The sequence below is a fragment of the Syngnathus floridae genome, chromosome 20, assembly GCF_059516105.1.
Source record: "Syngnathus floridae isolate MCC-2025c chromosome 20, RoL_Sflo_1.0, whole genome shotgun sequence".
NCBI lineage: Eukaryota > Metazoa > Chordata > Actinopteri > Syngnathiformes > Syngnathidae > Syngnathus > Syngnathus floridae.
The window spans coordinates 521,973-538,331 of NC_142432.1; the positions used below are offsets into that span (position 1 = coordinate 521,973).

Below are 16,359 nucleotides of genomic sequence, written 5' to 3' on the forward strand. Positions count from 1 at the left end.
GTAGCACCACTAGAGGGCGACATTAAGCTGCTATGAGTCATCACTGACTTTGAAAGAAAAGACTACATCGCCTCAAGACTGGCTTTATTTCTTTTTCTTTAAAACAGAAAATGATCACGATTCAGGCCTTCTTCTCCTCCTCCTCCTCCTCCTCAATTGCTCCCTCGCGTTGAACTTACCAACACCTACAAAACGGTATCAAAAGTGCACCATAGTGTTATTAATACATCTCTGACATTGTCCAATAATATCTTTTTTTTTTTTTGGTAATATTTATACAAATAACATTCTGTACACTGTAGAAATACACAATTCTTGTTACCCCTTGTGTCTTCTTAGTTTATGATGATTCCCAACTCAGGTAGGGGGAAAACTTATGAATGATCCAAGATTCATTCATTCATCTCTCAAACTAGAACGCCACTCATAAATGAAACATCTGTACAAAGAGGCGCCGCGCTACACCCTTAAAAGTATCCTCTAGGCCATTTTGTTTGTGATTAGCCCACGGGCCGTTGCGACGCTACGTTCAATTGTCCGTTTGGCAACGTTCCGACTTTAGTCCCTGGACTGGTAGAAGAGGATGTAGCCTGACTCTGAGTTCTTGGATATTTCCGAAGTGAGGCCGTAGAACTCCTCGATGGCCTGCGCGTCGATTTTCTGCATGCGCATAAATCAAGCGATTAAAAAAAAGAAAGAAAGAAAATGTGTGTAAAGTAGGAAATGAAATTTTCACCTCCACGATGTCATCATCAAACAGCAACCAGAAGTCGTGACTTTTGACGATGGCGATGTAGTGACCTCTGTTCGGACCACTGGGAAGGAGAGCGGAGAAAAAAACGGAAACTTTGCTAAATTGATCTTCAATATTCTTTTCTCCAGGTTGCTCCCGTACCTCCCACAATGCACCACCACGGCGACCAGGTCGTAGAGCCTCTCGGGATTGGTGGCGTCTCCGGACGTGTTGAAGAGGCGCAGCTCCAGCGGGAAGACGACGCGGTACGACAGCTTGGTGTAGCGCTGAAGCTGCTCCATGTACTTGAAGCGCTTCAGGTGCAGGGCCAGGATCATGGGCAGCTTCTTCACGCGCATCCTGCGGCACCCACCGCAAAAATTGGTAAAGACCGAGCCAGCTAAAGATGTTCAAACATACCTCTTGTGCGCTTCCTGCTTGCTTCTACATTCTTCACAGTAGTATTTGTACTCGCTGCACAGTGTCTCCGTGTTGCTAAAGCCTCTGAGGGGTGGAAGGCGGCTCAATTGAACTTCGGCCAATCAATGGACGGAAAGCGGCCCATGTGAAACGGCCGTTACCTGAGGCAGTGTGTGATGGAGGTATTTTGTTCTACATCCACAGAAAGGTCCAGAAAATCCTCATCTTTGCTGCTTATCTACGAGGAGAATATGGGACAAATATGACGCAGTTCCACTTAGAAAGTCAACTGAAAATGTTAGGTAACATTATTAACACATTTGAATCGAACTGATATTTTCAACGGCGTTAAATAGTTTGCAATTGGCGCCAAAAGATGCTTACCGTCTCGCAGGTGAGGCAGCGGGTCTCGTTGGTGAGGGTGCCCTGGAAGATCTCGTGCACCCAGGTGGGCGCGGGTGTGGCGTTGCTGTTGTTGTTCTGCGAGTCCAGGGTGCCGTTAGCCAGGCGGCCGTTGGTCTTCTCCTGCTTGCGCTCCTCCTGGAGCAGGTCGGCGATGGTGTTGAGCAGGTAGTTCAGGAACTCGTGGGCGTCCTGCTGCATGTAGTTGTCAAACAGCTCTGCACAAAAAATGAGGGGATGGGGTTAGGATAGCAAATGATCCCCCCCCCCCCCAATCAAATCTGTGCAACGTCTGAGCATTGTTCTTCTTACCGTTCTCTTTACGCAGGCGCGTGATGAACTTCTTTGGCGGTATGACGCCGACTTTCCTCTTCTGGTTGGCAATGCTATGGAAGAGGTCGGCCAGGCAGGTGAGCAGGTTCTCCTTGCGCCGAGGCTGCCCGCGATACGCCAGGATCTTCTCCCGGAACGGCCGGCAGAAGTAGAGCGCCTGCAACACCGAGTTGCAGTAGCAGGTGTTCCCAAACTGGAAAAGAAAGGAGCTTCTGGTTGACATGCTTGGATCCACCCAGAAAACACAGCGACTGGTGAAGGCGACGTACGTTGACCAGGCCGAAGTAGTGCTCATTGACCGGAAACTGCTCAGATCCAATCTCTTTCTCCAGAGCAGAGGCATTGGCGCCCTGTGAAGGCCAAACGAGACGGATTGTTGATATTCATGGCGTGGCATGGCATGGCATGGCGTGGCGTGGCATGGCGTGGCGTGGCATGGCATGGCGTGGCATGGCATGGCCTGCAGGTCACGCTAATATTTCCCGTCCGTCACTACGACTTTACTACTCCGTTAGCGTAGGCGGATACAGAATCGGGCGCGTTGCTACGTGCGTCGTAAAGGGAGGACTCCAGTTTGGTACGTATATGCGCTTGTAGTGGCCAAGGAGCTGGGAGGGAGCGCTCCACAACTGCGCAGCTGATGTTCAACAATGTCGTCATTGCCTTGCGTTAGGAATACCAAGTAGCTTGGGCCAAGCAAGCATCTCAACTTGGCTCTTGCGTGCAGTTCGTTCCCTAGGCCAACATCATGCAATCAACGCGGGCGGCGTTTGCTGCAGATGTGCGCTCCAGTTGTTTGCGCGCTGTCACTTGTAGGCTGCTTGTTAGCCTGTCATTAGCTAGGTGGCTAACTAGCGCCCTTCGCTGCTTCGCTGTGCACACTCATGGACACAATCGGCGGTACAGAATGCAAGCAAAGAAGCGGCCGAAGATCGCACTACTCTCACCATGGTACAAAAAGAGGCAAATTTGGAGACTGTCATTAGGATTTCCATTCAGCCAGCGCCATCTTCCGTGCACACCGCCTCGCTCAAGCAGATAAGCTCTCGATGACTGCTTTGCTAGGGCAGGGGCAGCAACCAGGCAGGCAGGCTCCCAGGCAGCGGAGGCGTCCAGAGGAGAATACAGAAAAGCGAGAGGATTCACTGCGTGTTACTTCCGCATTGGGCGGTACCTCCCACCGATCGTTGTTTTGGTTTGTTTTGGCAACAAGTATCTATCATTTTAGTTCGTACAAGCCACACGTGAAAACGAATGAAAGTCGTATGCTAATCACGTTCGACAAGCGTGATCATGTCATCAAAAACGACACAGTAACTCCAACTAGTACGCGGATGGAGTGTATTTCTTGCGCATGCGTGTTAGTGATGTATGAAGCATCTTTTCCGCCTGTATAAAAATACTACTGGAAACAGAACAATTCATATCATGTACAAGACACAAATAAAGATCACTTTACATTGTTCTTGTTTACATGCCAATAAACGCCCCCTTTGTGTAGGGAGACAAGCAAAGTAAGAATCGTATTGCCCACTGTTACCGTTTGCACGTAATAAATAAACATTTTGAATCTTGAAATGATCATTTTATAATGAAGTAATGTCATCTACTTACTTTTGTAAATTGGCTTTTTTGTTCAGGCAATTACACAGGGTAGCCCCGTTACTCCGAGTATCAGCCAGCAAGGCGGAGTTTGAGGTCCTCGTAGTTCTCTTTCCGCCGTACCCGCCATCTTGTTGAGACCGGGGGTAAGATGTTCTCCGGTTAAAATCACAAATTTCACCCACACGCATTCCCGTTTCATCGACATTTGAACCCACGTATCTCGCACAAGACCCCCGTTGTACGATCGTTGTGAATATATCTTATCTACTCACCGGGAGTAAATAGTAATGTCCGCTTAAATGGGAGTCGGAGCTGCGGCGTGGTTATCCATGTGCGGGCCTCGAAGGCAACATGATCACATCGGACACGTTCGACATTTGTAACCTGTTTGATTGCGATAGTTGTCAGTGTTACACAGTCTTCTCAAACATTTTCCGATTGTCCTAAGTATCGGCATGTGACGCCGAACTGTTGCCACATGTACAGCAATAGAGCGTAGTTTCAATCGACGAGTAAATGGGTCAAATCCTTGTCAGTCACTTCTGGGTAGAAAGCGTTCGCGTAGGCACATTTCAGATCTACTTTTATTTTGTTTCTCAGTAATCAGGCATCATGACGAACACCAGGGGCAAGAGGAGGGGGACCAGGTACATGTTCAGCAGGCAATTCCGCAAGCATGGTGAGTAGTTTCCCGCAGTTGGGCAGTCGGTCGCTGGACGCCGTGCACGTTTACACGGAGTTTCTTTCCAATTTTACAGGCCCGATTCCCCTGTCTACTTACATGCGCATCTACAAGAAGGGCGACATTGTTGACATCAAGGTAAGCATTTGACCTGGAAATAACTCACCTTTGTTTTCCGTGCACCAATCAAATATTATTTTGTATACATTGAAAATGATGCATGTCATTGGTGATTGACATTGCGACTGCTTGTGCACATGTTCTCCCCAGGGCACAGGTACCATTCAGAAGGGGATGCCGCACAAATGCTACCACGGCAAGACCGGGCGCGTCTACAACGTCACCCAACATGCTGTCGGAGTCATTGTCAACAAGCAGGTCAAGTAAGTACACATCAAGTACACACAAGCCTCGAGTGGTTCTGCAACCCCATGTTCACTTTCCACTTGGACTTTTCGTGTCCATTGTCGTCATTCGCGTGGGGGAAAGCACTCGGACCCTCGGCATCATCGGCTTTGACGATCTCGTTGAAGCTGAGGTGCTAGCGGGGGTTACAGTTAACGTAGGCAGGTCATTCATTATTATTTTAATCAGGGCTGTGGCGCAAGTAAGCTAAAAAGAGCAAATTCCCCCCGTCTTTTAATGTTTGGGTGCTTTGTGCCTGCAGGGGCAAGATCCTGGCCAAGAGGATCAATGTGCGCATCGAGCACGTCAAACACTCAATGAGCCGCGCCAGCTTCCTGAAGCGTGTCAAAGAGAATGACAGCAAGAAACTGGAGGCCAAGCAGAAGGGCACCTGGGTCGAGGTCAAGCGCCAGGTAGGAAGGAGGAGCTAGCTGCCATTTGTGGGGTTGTTGGCAATCTCAAGCGTTTTGAGATAACTCTCAATGTATTTTGTCTGCAGCCTGCTCCTCCCCGCGAGGCTCATTTTGTCAGCACCAAGAAGAACCAGCCTCAGCTGCTCGAGCCCATCCCCTATGAGTTCATGGCATAAAGTGGATGTTAAAATAAAAATGTTTGTACACAACTGTCACTGCCCAGGCTTCTCTTTTGAGTCTGCAATGACAAATCTATTTGAAAAGCACAAAGGGATGCTTTGTTTGGTTTGTTTTCACTTCATCTAGTGATAAATGTGACTAGATTTGAGTAATATGGAAGCAACCAAAATGATTTGAGATGCACTTTTATCTTTTCTGATCAAATTGTATAATTTTGGGATTAGTTAGACTGCTAAAATCTAAGTCGTTTTTGTAAATGCTTAGTCGTTATGGGAATTAAATTATATACTTATGAGATCCAAGTATGTTTTGCATTTTCGAGACGCATGTCAAAAATGTTTAACATCTATTTTTACAAAACTTGTGGTTTTCAGATTAAGTCCATTTAAACCAGAGAAATAAGTCATGCATCATCTCAACCTTGTTTAGAGAGTGCGCACGCACTTTAAAATACCACCTGTAGCTAACAGCAAACACAAAAGTATTTTTAAAAACAATTAAACGCTGCGTCATTTCGTCAGGAACGGTCGATCTACCTGTAATCCCAGATAAAGTCCGCTAGAGGGCAGTGTGCACCAAGATAAATGTTTTTGGGCTGGCGGAGGGAGTCGGTTGTTTTCTTGAGTTGTTTTCATTGCACATTGCAGTTTATTCGTAGTACTACAGTAAGTGATAACAATTAACTTTTTACTCGATTACTTTTTGTGTAGCTAACTCATCTGATTCATTTGGTTGCCAAGGCGTCCACGATCCTCGGAACAAGTAAAGTCATAATTGCAAATTAGTTTACAATAAAAAGGATGTTACCAATGTTTTTCTGCATGTGTGAGGACCATTTGTTTAATCAGTGCATGCCCAAGAAGCTTGACTGCTGAAGTGACAAATGGCTTATCTGTTCCAACCTTGGTACTTTATCCAATATTGACACAAATTAGCACCAAGCTAGAGCATGCGATAAAGAACCCTTTTTTGACTCTTGAAGGAGATGGAGTCTCTAAAATGGAAATGTTACCTGCACAAAATGATCCCCTTGTCTGTTTTCAGAATGGCATCAAATACTCTCATGGGCCCCAAAACCTGTTTCAAAGTTTTCCTCCATTGAAGGTCTCCCGAGGTCAGGGAATTCAGTGTTATCGTCACAGATTAGGATGAGGGATAAGATAAAAAGAAGGGAAAACAAAATGCAATTAATCAACTAGCAAGTTGGCAGTCAAAGCCCCTTCATATTGATCCAGGGTGTCTGCATTTTTGCTTTTTGTGTTGGAGATAGGAAGGGACTGATAACTTGGGCTACGTGTAGGACCATCTTGTCTTCTCATGAAGCCAAAACCTGACCAGGAATCCATGCGGTTCATATTCACGCAAAGACTCTCCCTAAATTCATTTATTGTAAAAGAATTAAGAACAAAAAAAAAAACCAGCACCCATGTTACAATAGAATGAGCCAGTCTAAAAAAAGATCATATTTTTGTCAATGACACTTCACAACAGCTCACAGGTCCACCTTTGCCTGATGACTCACGGGGGGTTACTTATTCAATGAACAAGAAGTAAACACACAAGAGAAGAGGGTGAGGACACACAAGTGTGTGTGTGTGTGTGTGTGTGTGGGGGGGGGGTATTTGGATAAAAGCCGTGTGGAGTATGAACTTAATCACACGTTTGACACGCGCACACACAAACAGATTGAGCTTGTGCGCTCAGCCAGCAGCTTCAAGCAGCTGCATCGACCAGCCATGTTACATATTAACCCCTCTGCCGCAATATTCTTTCTCAAATCTTGAATATATACATATATGTATATTTTTGCAGATTTTTTAAAGCGCTAATATCAGCCAATCAATCTCCATATCAATTTGTATGCAAATTTATAGACGTGCTTAAGTAGAAGTAAATGTAAGGGTGTGTGTGTGTTTGAGCGAGGTGTGTATCTAGAGTAGCGACAAAGACGGAAGGAAATCCCACTACGGGCCAAACAGAGTGCACACTGTGTCTGTGTGTGTTAGGTGTGGTGTCAGCCCAGCTGGCTTTATCGCACATTGGGGCTCATATAGTATGTATGTGTGCATACTGAGCCGCCGCGTGTATCGATTGTCAGCCTGACAGCGGAGGGGCTGGGCTGGGCCGGGCCGGGCCGGGCCGGGCTGGGGGATGGGGACCGGATGATGCTGATAAGCGCGTCGCCTGACCCCCCCCCCCCGGTGCTGCGCGGCGCTCACCTGGAGCGTGGGAGGGCACTGAGGTAACGTCCAACAGGCTCTCAATAGGCCTCATTCACAGCGGCCAGTCAAAAGGTTTCACATGGGAGCAGAGGGTGATGTTTAGACAGCAAGATAGCGCTGCGGAATTCCTCACCGCTGTTTGTTTTCTTGTCATTGTTTAATTCGCTCACCTTCTTATTCTTTCAGAGCTCGTACCGTGCTCCACTGATTCAAATGGGGCAGTAGGGGCCCCAAAATGCGGAACTCCATACGACTGTGGGGCAGAGCCGGACCGCAAAAACGTCTGGATCGTATTCATATGCAGTCCTTGGCATGCATTGATTTGATGTTTGAATGTATGCTGTTTGTGTCAGGTCAAGTTCAATGTTTACTTTGGAAGGCTCCATTCACTCCCAGTTTTGTTGCGTGCGTACGTGTGCGTGAGAGACAACTCTTCCAGGATCTCGAGAAAACTATATTGGACTGCCGATAAGATTAAGTAGAGAGAGAGAGAGAGAGAAACGCAGACGGCCGTCTCCGTGGAGTCACGGCTGACATTTTTAAAGCTGAAATCAATCAATCAAAGCGGATGAAAGAGTGGAAGACTTTTACAATGCTTGAGCAACAATGAAACTATGGCACCCACGCCAACCTTCTTCCACTATAAGCCAATGTCAGCATCTTTTATAAAATACGTATTTAGACTCCCCTTTTTGTCATCCAGAGTGGTTCGATCCAATAATTTAAATCAAGCACAGGTGGAGGTCAGTAATTGCCCTGCCTCTTATGACACCCTTTGTTGTTGGCATCCTCAACCACAATCTGATATTTGCTACTTATAAAAGATGGGCGAGCAGTTGCAACGTCCAAAAAGTTACACCTGCTTGTTTTTGGAGTGTAAGGCCGAGTTCTCAAAGTCGTGGAAACTCGAGGCCCACCTGTGCAAGCACACGGGATTGGTAAGTGACCTGAAAGATTCATCCAGTGTTTCCATAGAAGATTTTTTTCAATTTGTCCCCCCCCCACCTAGAAACCGTTCTCCTGCGAGAGCTGCGAGAAAAGTTTCTGCTCTCGCTATGCGCTCACCAGGCATGAGCTCAACCACAGTGGCGAGAAGCGACACAAGTGAGAGCCTTGGCATCTCCTCTTTTATGCAAAATGGAAGCTCTGAGATGTTTGCCGCTTTTGTCTTTAAGGTGCCCGACAGATGGATGCTCTGAAGCGTTTTTGCGACACGCCGGCTTAAAGAATCACATTGCTCGAGTGCACCAGCACGAGGAGACGCGATACAAAGTCAAATTTTGAATTTTTGGGTCAATGTTGACACACCCACAGCAGTAGCTAATTCCTCAATTAGGCCCTGTCCACCTACGTAATGTTTGTTTTCCTATTCAGTGTACACAAGACGGCTGCCAAAGTAGCTTCAAAAAGAAATACCAGCTGAAGGCCCACGTGGGGAACCATCAAGGCCGTTTGCCTTTTCGGTAAGAGCGCCCACTCGGACGCGTGAACGCCTACTGTTCGATTGTTTTCCGTTTTTAGTTGTGGTTTGGACGACTGTGCGCGGGAGTTCCCCTCGCTTGGCAAGCTGAAGCACCACGAGAAAATGCATAAAGGTCAGTCTGGAAGTGCATCCTGTTTTCTTTCTAGATGTTTGTTTACAAACTTGACCTGACTTGAAGGTTACCCCTGTGAAAACGAGCTGTGCCCCTTTGTGGCAAAAACGTGGTCCGAGTATCAGAAGCACCGTAAGGAGCACAAAGGTATTGTTGACAGTTGTTTTTTCTTGCGACAGTTTGTATTTTCTTTTCTTTTCAGTTTTTTTTTTTTTTTTTTGCTGCAGTTAAGCTGCCATGCCCGACGTGCGAGAAGCGCTTCAAAAACAGCTGGTTCCTGCGCCAGCACGTGTTCCACCGCCACACCCTGGAAAAGGCCAGCTTCCCGTGTCCGAAAGAAGGCTGCGCCAAGACCTTTACCCGCCGCTTCAACCTGGACATCCACATCCAGGGGGAGCACGAGGGGAAGAAGCCCTTCAGTTGCGCGTACCCCGGCTGCAGCAAGAACTTCACCATGAAGGTAAACTGGACCTTGTGGACAGTATGCTGGAGTCCTCATGATAAATCCTCTTTATTAGGAAAGTCTGTGGCGCCATGGAGTGGTACACGATCCTCTCAAGAAAAAGCTGAAGGCAAGACCGACCGCATTTCCATACATGGTTGAGGCTTGCAGAAGACTTTTTTTTTTTTTTCTATCTTGTAGAAGTTGTATCCTAGGAAGAAGCAGCAGCAACCGTGGAGTGGCGCACAGGCCAAGCTGCAAGGTGCTGAGACCAACAAGCTTGCTGCCAAGTTGCACAAGATTGATTTAGAAGACCTTAAATCTTGAGGCTAAGTTGGCGAGAGAATTTCAGTTTGGGCATTTTCTTTTTTTTTTTTTTTTTCAGTTTAAAAATAAAACCTCAAGAGTACTGCAAAGGCTTCAGTGACGCTCGTCTTGTTTTTTTGTTTTTTTTTCAGGAAATATTTATTATAACAAAAAGGACACACATTCACATGTATAAAATTACAGCCGATGGGGCAGCTGGTCGCCATGGTGATGGAGCCTGAGTGCATGATGAGCCCCAGGTCGTGGCAGCTTTCTAAAACGAGGCCTCATTTCAGTCGGCTGGATCCATCGCTGGTGTTGAATGTGATGATTTTTTCTTTTTTGTAATGGAGCCCTGGAATCTACAACGCTTTGTGAATGTGGGTGGAAGGAGATGAATACAGGATACTGAACCCTCACCCGGGAAGCGCTCGAGTGAAGATGACATGAGCACAGCAGTGGCACAATCTCCTGGCTTTTTGGTCCCGGTTTAAATCCCCGGCGGAGCAACGGACAGTCGGGCCGCACGGCACGCTCGACTTTGTTCTACACCAGGCTGCCGGGCCAAGAGACGACGGTCAGTGCCACCCGGCTGCGCTGTTCCTTCAGCATGGGGACCAGCGCCGAGTGGCTCATTCCCGCCGTGGACAGGCCGTTGACCGCCACGATCATGTCTCCGCACCTGAAGAGGTCAGGCGTTACACGTCATGGCAGGTCATCAAAGGGGCGTCCGACTCACTTGAGACGGCCGTCGTAGTAGGCGGGCGTGCCGAGGACGATGGTCTTGATGAAGAAGGCCTGGTTGCCGTGGGTCTCCTCGTAGCCCCCCACGATGCTGAAGCCCCAGCTGCCGGGGTGGCTCCTCCGCAGGACGATCTCGTGGCTGCTGTGCAAGGAACTGCGGGCCAAATGAGCCCAAATCAAGTTCTGTGGAATTGGCCCCTCATTTCTTTCCTCCTACCTGGGGAGTCCCAGCCACATGACCCAGGAGGGCGACCAGTTGGCGTCAAATTCGCCGTCGTGGGCGTGATTCAGCAGCTGGTCGCGCTGGCGCTCCTCCACCATGCTCACCTCCAGCACGCGCAGCTGCACCGAGGCCGAGGCGGCGCTGGCTTTCAGGGTGCCCACCGCCTCGCCGTGGCTCAGGTAGGTCAGGTCCTGGCCGTTGATGCTCAGGAGGACGTCGCCTGACATCAAGCAAGAATGTCATCTTAGAAAAAGAGGCAGTCCTGCTTTTTACGCCTCCAGAAAGCCAATCGGTCGTTGAATTTCATCGGAGGGGGCGCTCTCACCTCGTTTGATTCTCCCGTCCCTCGACAAGCATCCGTGCGGTTGGACGCTGGTGACGAAGATGGGCAGCTCTCCGCTCTTACTGCCCCGCCCGCCCGCCACCGTCATGCCCAGAGATTCGTGGGGCTCCTTCTTCACAGTGATGTGTTTCTCCTTGCAGGTGACACACTGGGACAAGTCCTGGAAACGGCAAAAGATTCTGGCGGGCAGCTGCGAAAGATTCTGCTCCAGTCAAATGTGTTTACCCGGTGCGTGCTGGTGCGGGAGAGGTGCAAGGGCAACGGGCTGGGGCTGGTGCTGTGGTTAGGCAGGAAGTGATCAAGGCAGTAGAGATCTCTGGTGGAGCTGGATTTCGGCGGAGGCGGCGGAGGAGTGGCTTTGCTGGCTCGGCCGATCAGCAGGTGCACGCGCTCGCCGCTAGCCTGGATGATCTGCGCGGCCTGCTCCGGGGTCCCGTGGCGCAGGTCCTGATCGTTGACGGCCAAAACGCGGTCGTTGCCCCGCAGTCGGCCGTCTTTGGCCGCCAGTCCCCCGTCCAGCAGGTCCAACACGAAGACCCCGGACTCGTCGGTCCGCCGCACCAGCTTGATGCCCAGCTGCTCCGCCGAGTCGCGCTTGTGCAAGGTGATCCTCAGCGACACGGGGCTCGGCGGCTTGCCCTCGGGGGTGGAGCAGGGGGCGTTGGGGACGGTGGCGGCGGCGGCGGAAGGCGGCGGCCGCGATGCGCAGCGGCGTTCTCGAAGCACGGTCAGCTGCAGGGTGGTGCACGGTCGCGCCAGCGTGGAGCGGGCAAAACTGTGCGGCACGTTGCTGATGTCCACGTTGTTCACCTTGCCGGACGAAGCCAGGGTTAACGTTTAATTTGGGGTCATTATGACATGCAAGCCGGTGTTGGGTGTCCCTTGCACCCCTCCCAGCGAGAGGGATGGGAAATAGCATCTCACTTGGAGTATCTGATCCCCCGCCAGCAGCCTTCCGTCCCGTGCAATCACGCCATCCCGGTACACTTCCTGGATGACCACGTTGATGAGGGGCGTCTCGTTGCCGCCCACGATGCTGATGCCCAGCTCCACGTACGGGTTGGCCCTGTGCACCTCCACCGCCGTTATCTCGCCTTCCGGGAGCGACGGCAACTTGACGCAGCCTGTCGGGGCGGCAAAGCAAGACGTCTGAAACGCCCGCTCCGGCCAGCCAGCCAACGAACGAACGAACGGCTGAACTTGATTCTACCTTCTTCTGCGGAAAGAGGAGGAGACTCGGGACAGTCCCAGCCAGAAGAAGTGGAGCTGACTGAGCGCAGGAGGTGGATGCAGGGGTTGCTGAGAGGTCGCTTCACCCTGGGGATGATGCACTCCATCCCCACCACACCTATACATAAAAGACCACAATTCCAAACCAACTCTGTATACGTACATTTTTGGCACTAACTCACTGTCTTCCTCAGTGCTCTCCTCGAAGGCGGGGTTGTCCAGGCCGGCCTCGTCGGTCCGCATCGGCGGGTTGTCGCTGCCCAGCGGCGGCGAGGACGTTCCGTCGCCCAGGTCGGTCTGCGGCGAACGAGGAGACGGCGGAGGACTTTTGACCGCCGGCCGGTCGTCGACGCTCTCCTTGCGTGGGCCGTCCACGCTGGTCTGCTGACATCGTGTGCCTGGACACCTTGGGAAATGGCACCGAGCAGACGTCGGTCGGCTCGTCACTTTCCCCTTCTAATCACCTCGTCTGGAGTCCGTCCACTTATACAACGGCGACGCTCGACTCCTGTTACTATCTTGGATCTTTTAAGTCGCTGAGGGAAGCTCTGATCTTTATTTAAAAAAGGTTGGGCTAATCCCAGCAAAGCAGGCCTCCATTGGTGTTTCTGGGTTACGGCCGGATTCTTTGGACAAAATCGAAGGCGTGTGGAGCGAGTGAGTGTGAGCAAGGGACAGAAAGAAAAAGCTTCAAAAAAGGAGCCGAATCAGAAAAGCTTGGAAGTGCTTGTTAGCATTAGCCGGTTCATGGAAATCCCCTTTAAGATGCTCAGTGACAAGCGGATAAACCGTCTTTGAGCGAAGCGCCAAAACATAGCTGGAGAAAATAAGCAAATCACTTTGGAGAAACTAAGGAACCCAAAAAGACGGCGGTGGCCACACCGACTTCTTCAAATGCATGCAAAGCATTGGACTAGTCTTCCAATTTAATCAGAGGTTACCATCCGATCGGACATTGGCCATCTACTCACCACAAACCGGGGTTGCCCTTGGCCGTCTCGCAGAAGAAGTGATTGAAAAGATCTCTGGTGTTAAAGTTACTTAGCATGCTTGCCAGAAGAAAAGTGAGAACAAGCAACTCATGACTGTATGACTTGGGAGCTACTAATCCCTCGTCACATGACCTACAGCCCTGTAATCCCCCCCCCCCCCAACCTTCTTCAAGGGATCGGAGCACCTGGCCCAAATGGGCCAGGAGCCAAAGAATGTCAATGGAGAAGAACCAGAAGACTAATTTGAATGACTTTGAGCGCCCACCTGTGTTTGAGGTGCGCCTCCAGATCACATCTGGGCATGCTGAGCGAGCAGAGCGGCGTCAGCGGGCACGTGACCGACAGCTTGTCCAACAGCTTGTGCACCAGGATGCTGGACCTGCGGCACGCCGCCAGCTGCAGCCGCGTTCGGTCCAGCGGGCAAAAGTCTCTCTCCTGCAGGAAGCTGCGCAGGCATCGGGCGCAGAAGGTGTGGCCGCACGGCGTGTCCAGCGGGCGCACCAGCGGCTGCAGGCAGATGTGGCACACCAGGTCGTCGTCCACCTCCAAGCGGTAGTTGTACAGGTGGTTCTCCCGGCTGCGGTGCACCTGGCCGCACTCGGAGCACAGCGCCTCCGGGGTGGGCTCGGTGGCGGCGGCGGCGGCGGGCCCGGAGAGATCCGCCTCGCAACCCGGGCTGCCCATCCCGCCGGCTTTCTAGCCCATAAGCGTCACCACGGGGCTGGCGGCGAGGACGGACGCCCCCCCGGCCGATGATGACGCATCACAGAGGCCAGGCCGCCGCGACAGCTGTTTGGGGAAAAACAACAAGTGCGCCCGTCCGGCATTTATTTATTGGCGGCGGCAAATACTTTGCGCACGTGAGCCCAGTGTGTCGCTCGCTCGCACGCCACAAAAGCCCCCACCCAGTTGAGATTATGTATCGCTGCTCCCGTCCACTAATCTGACAGTATAATCTCTCTTTTTGCTCTCGCCCCACTGCAATCTTCCAATTCCACCAGGAGGGAATTATCCGGGATTGAGTATGAGGGGAAAGCAATAGAAAGGGGAAAGCAGCGTGCTTTTAAGAGGCTGAAAGACAAAGGAGATTGAGTCGGACATTTTTCAGGGATTTTTTTACTCCCCACCATCCAAAACAGATCACTCCAGGTGTTTTTTTGTGCTTAACTGGGCATGTGGCGAGTGACAACAATCACACGCTGGGCCCGCTAGCTTAATGCTAACAGACAATAGAGCCCTTTAAAACAACAGTACTCAGTCATATATTCTTTATCCTTTGCAAAGAGCTAAGCCGTCTCTACTGCACAGATGACAACAGTGACATTAACGAGGATAACGCAGCATATATGAAGACATGAAGCATTTGATTTTGTCCATTTCAAGACTGCCCTTTTAAAAATCATTCGCAGATTGGAGAGCTATAAAAAGAGAAAAGCAGTGTAACAGATCAAAAAGAGTATAGAAAAAGCGTAGAGAGGGGGGACTGGGACGCATGAAAGAGATTAATGGGGTGGAAATCTTGGCGATCAAAACCAGAAATAGCTCAACTTATCAAAGGCGCCTTCTTTCTTTCTTTCTTTCTTTCTTTCTTTCTTTCTTTCTTTCTTTCTTTCTTTCTTTCTTTCTTTCACAGAACCATTGTGAGGTGTTTGGTCTGTGGAATGTTCCCGAAGCATGTGGATATGCCCGCACATCCAACACCAGGCCGTGCTGGCTGAACCACACTCGTCTGCCTCTCATTAGCTCCTGTTGTCGCCATGGCGACCGGGATGGGTACCAAGCCACCGAGCCTGCTCTCTTCCACGGTGCATAACATTCACAGGGTGCCGAAGAAGCATGACATGATGATCCCTCCCTCCCTCCCTCCCTCCCTCTCTCCCTCCCTGCCACCACGCTTTTTCCAAGCCGCTGTCTCTTTTTGTCTCGTCTCCCTGGTTACGGTCCCCGTGACAACCTGTCTCCGCCGTCTCCTTAGCTACCAAGGTCCGGCTGTTAATTATTCCATCTTTTTTTTTTTTAAAGGATGCTCTCTTTCTTTCTCCTTGGATGTGACTGGCTGCTTGTGTCTCCATCCCCGCAGCTGGACATGAATTAAGCATGAGGACACAAGGCTCCCTGTGTTTTTGTTTAAAACAAAGCTGTGACATCACCGCACCGCACTTGTAGACACCAACGAGTCGCTTGCCACCGATTTGAACATTTCTCAGTTAATCCCAAGGTTGGTGTCATCGCCTTCCTACGTCAATGAACCGTCAAACCGAATCTAATCTCACGACAATCCATAATACGTTTTGCTCTTTGTCATCTGAGCCTTTTAAAACATATCTTTGTGGTCCTTTTTGTGCTGTTTTGGTCTACTTTACATGAACAGGCCTGCAAAATCACCATTTTTTTCAATACTCATTTTGTCATTGTCCTCCATCCTGCAGGCTGCCACCGACACTGCAGTGTCACGATGGAAACGTGAGCATCTGTCTGACTCCATCTACAAGCCCTCAGCACCAGTGCAAAGCCGAGAGCCTCATCATACACACACACGCACACACACGCACACACGCACACGCATACACAAAGTGACATTGTAGACGTGCATGCAAATGTCATGTTACCTAATCGGGATGCTCCTCCGCGCCTTGCATCTCGGCACCAAGAAGGGGGAGAAGAGGTGGATGTGGTGCTGGTGGTGGAAGGATGCGATGGTTGGCGTCTCGCGCCTCAAATCCACGCACTCGCCGCAAACTGGCGGCGTCCCTGCGAACCCGCACGTAAACGCCCACCGCTGTCAATCATCGGAAGGAGGCAGCGCGCGCATCTACTTCAGGGGCGGCTTGAGTAAATATGCCTGCGTGGACTAAAAACAATAACACGCGCGCACACCCACGTTCCCCTAATAGAATTGCTTAGAAAATATTCTACAAATAGTACAAACACTCAAGTATTCCTAAATGTTTCTGTGGAGGATTGTTATGAAAAGGAGTTTCAGTTCTCTATTTTATTTTTTGTATTTTAAATAAATATAAGTTAGCTCACAATGTAACTATTTTTTGCACAGAGCGTTTTTTTTTGTCATTGCAAGTTAATAAAATGAA

The 16,359-nt window shown here is 50.0% G+C and overlaps 4 protein-coding genes across 5 annotated transcripts; 2 read left to right on the forward strand and 2 right to left on the reverse strand.

The window, feature by feature from the left end:
- Window positions 1–67: 67 nt before the first annotated feature.
- Window positions 68–3,227, reverse strand: usp12a (ubiquitin specific peptidase 12a). Its single transcript, XM_088363928.1, has 9 exons — window positions 2,836–3,227; window positions 2,158–2,238; window positions 1,868–2,081; window positions 1,538–1,773; window positions 1,315–1,391; window positions 1,154–1,237; window positions 896–1,093; window positions 737–815; window positions 68–660 (listed from the first exon to the last, which is right to left on the reverse strand). The coding sequence occupies exons 1-9, from the start codon at window positions 2,881–2,883 to the stop codon at window positions 559–561; spliced, it is 1,119 nt and encodes a 372-aa protein (XP_088220054.1). The 5' UTR covers window positions 2,884–3,227; the 3' UTR covers window positions 68–558.
- A 327-nt stretch (window positions 3,228–3,554) lies between these two features.
- rpl21 (ribosomal protein L21) lies at window positions 3,555–5,208 on the forward strand. Its single transcript, XM_088363931.1, has 6 exons — window positions 3,555–3,636; window positions 4,094–4,172; window positions 4,252–4,313; window positions 4,446–4,558; window positions 4,843–4,993; window positions 5,080–5,208. Exons 2-6 carry the CDS (start codon window positions 4,106–4,108, stop codon window positions 5,167–5,169), a joined length of 483 nt encoding a protein of 160 aa, XP_088220057.1. The 5' UTR covers window positions 3,555–3,636; window positions 4,094–4,105; the 3' UTR covers window positions 5,170–5,208.
- Window positions 5,209–8,136: 2,928 nt separating this feature from the next.
- Window positions 8,137–9,859, forward strand: gtf3ab (general transcription factor IIIA, b). Its single transcript, XM_088363946.1, has 9 exons — window positions 8,137–8,333; window positions 8,405–8,499; window positions 8,571–8,667; window positions 8,770–8,858; window positions 8,917–8,990; window positions 9,057–9,137; window positions 9,218–9,450; window positions 9,509–9,562; window positions 9,634–9,859. The coding sequence occupies exons 1-9, from the start codon at window positions 8,220–8,222 to the stop codon at window positions 9,757–9,759; spliced, it is 963 nt and encodes a 320-aa protein (XP_088220072.1). The 5' UTR covers window positions 8,137–8,219; the 3' UTR covers window positions 9,760–9,859.
- On the reverse strand, window positions 9,852–16,068 carry lnx2a (ligand of numb-protein X 2a). 2 transcript variants are annotated; one of them, XM_088363944.1, is made up of 10 exons: window positions 15,880–16,068; window positions 13,536–14,059; window positions 12,461–12,684; window positions 12,259–12,396; window positions 11,973–12,172; window positions 11,274–11,858; window positions 11,031–11,208; window positions 10,700–10,925; window positions 10,478–10,636; window positions 9,852–10,420 (listed from the first exon to the last, which is right to left on the reverse strand). In XM_088363944.1, exons 2-10 carry the CDS (start codon window positions 13,952–13,954, stop codon window positions 10,285–10,287), a joined length of 2,265 nt encoding a protein of 754 aa, XP_088220070.1. In that variant the 5' UTR covers window positions 13,955–14,059; window positions 15,880–16,068; the 3' UTR covers window positions 9,852–10,284. The 2 variants fall into 2 exon arrangements, with proteins under 2 accessions (XP_088220070.1, XP_088220071.1); XM_088363945.1 differs by lacking the exons at window positions 13,536–14,059; window positions 15,880–16,068 and adding an exon at window positions 13,250–13,411.
- Window positions 16,069–16,359: the final 291 nt, after the last annotated feature.

Bases quoted from the DNA above. Each gene is read 5' to 3' on its own strand.
- rpl21 (XM_088363931.1), top strand. From the start codon at position 4,106: ATGACGAACACCAGGGGCAAGAGGAGGGGGACCAGGTACATGTTCAGC. The intron at 4,173-4,251 runs GTGAGTAGTTTC...CCAATTTTACAG, and splicing joins CAGGCAATTCCGCAAGCATG to GCCCGATTCCCCTGTCTACT. The intron at 4,314-4,445 runs GTAAGCATTTGA...TGTTCTCCCCAG, and splicing joins GCGACATTGTTGACATCAAG to GGCACAGGTACCATTCAGAA.
- gtf3ab (XM_088363946.1), top strand. From the start codon at position 8,220: ATGGGCGAGCAGTTGCAACGTCCAAAAAGTTACACCTGCTTGTTTTTG. The intron at 8,334-8,404 runs GTAAGTGACCTG...CCCCCCACCTAG, and splicing joins TGTGCAAGCACACGGGATTG to AAACCGTTCTCCTGCGAGAG. The intron at 8,859-8,916 runs GTAAGAGCGCCC...TTCCGTTTTTAG, and splicing joins CAAGGCCGTTTGCCTTTTCG to TTGTGGTTTGGACGACTGTG.
- usp12a (XM_088363928.1), bottom strand. From the start codon at position 2,883: ATGGAAATCCTAATGACAGTCTCCAAATTTGCCTCTTTTTGTACCATG. The intron at 2,239-2,835 runs GTGAGAGTAGTG...TGGCCTTCACAG, and splicing joins TTGCCTCTTTTTGTACCATG to GGCGCCAATGCCTCTGCTCT. The intron at 1,094-1,153 runs GTATGTTTGAAC...TGGGTGCCGCAG, and splicing joins AAGCAGGAAGCGCACAAGAG to GATGCGCGTGAAGAAGCTGC.
- lnx2a (XM_088363944.1), bottom strand. From the start codon at position 13,954: ATGGGCAGCCCGGGTTGCGAGGCGGATCTCTCCGGGCCCGCCGCCGCC. The intron at 12,685-13,535 runs GTGGGCGCTCAA...CCATTTCCCAAG, and splicing joins GAGGCGCACCTCAAACACAG to GTGTCCAGGCACACGATGTC. The intron at 11,859-11,972 runs GTGAGATGCTAT...TCGTCCGGCAAG, and splicing joins CGGGGGATCAGATACTCCAA to GTGAACAACGTGGACATCAG.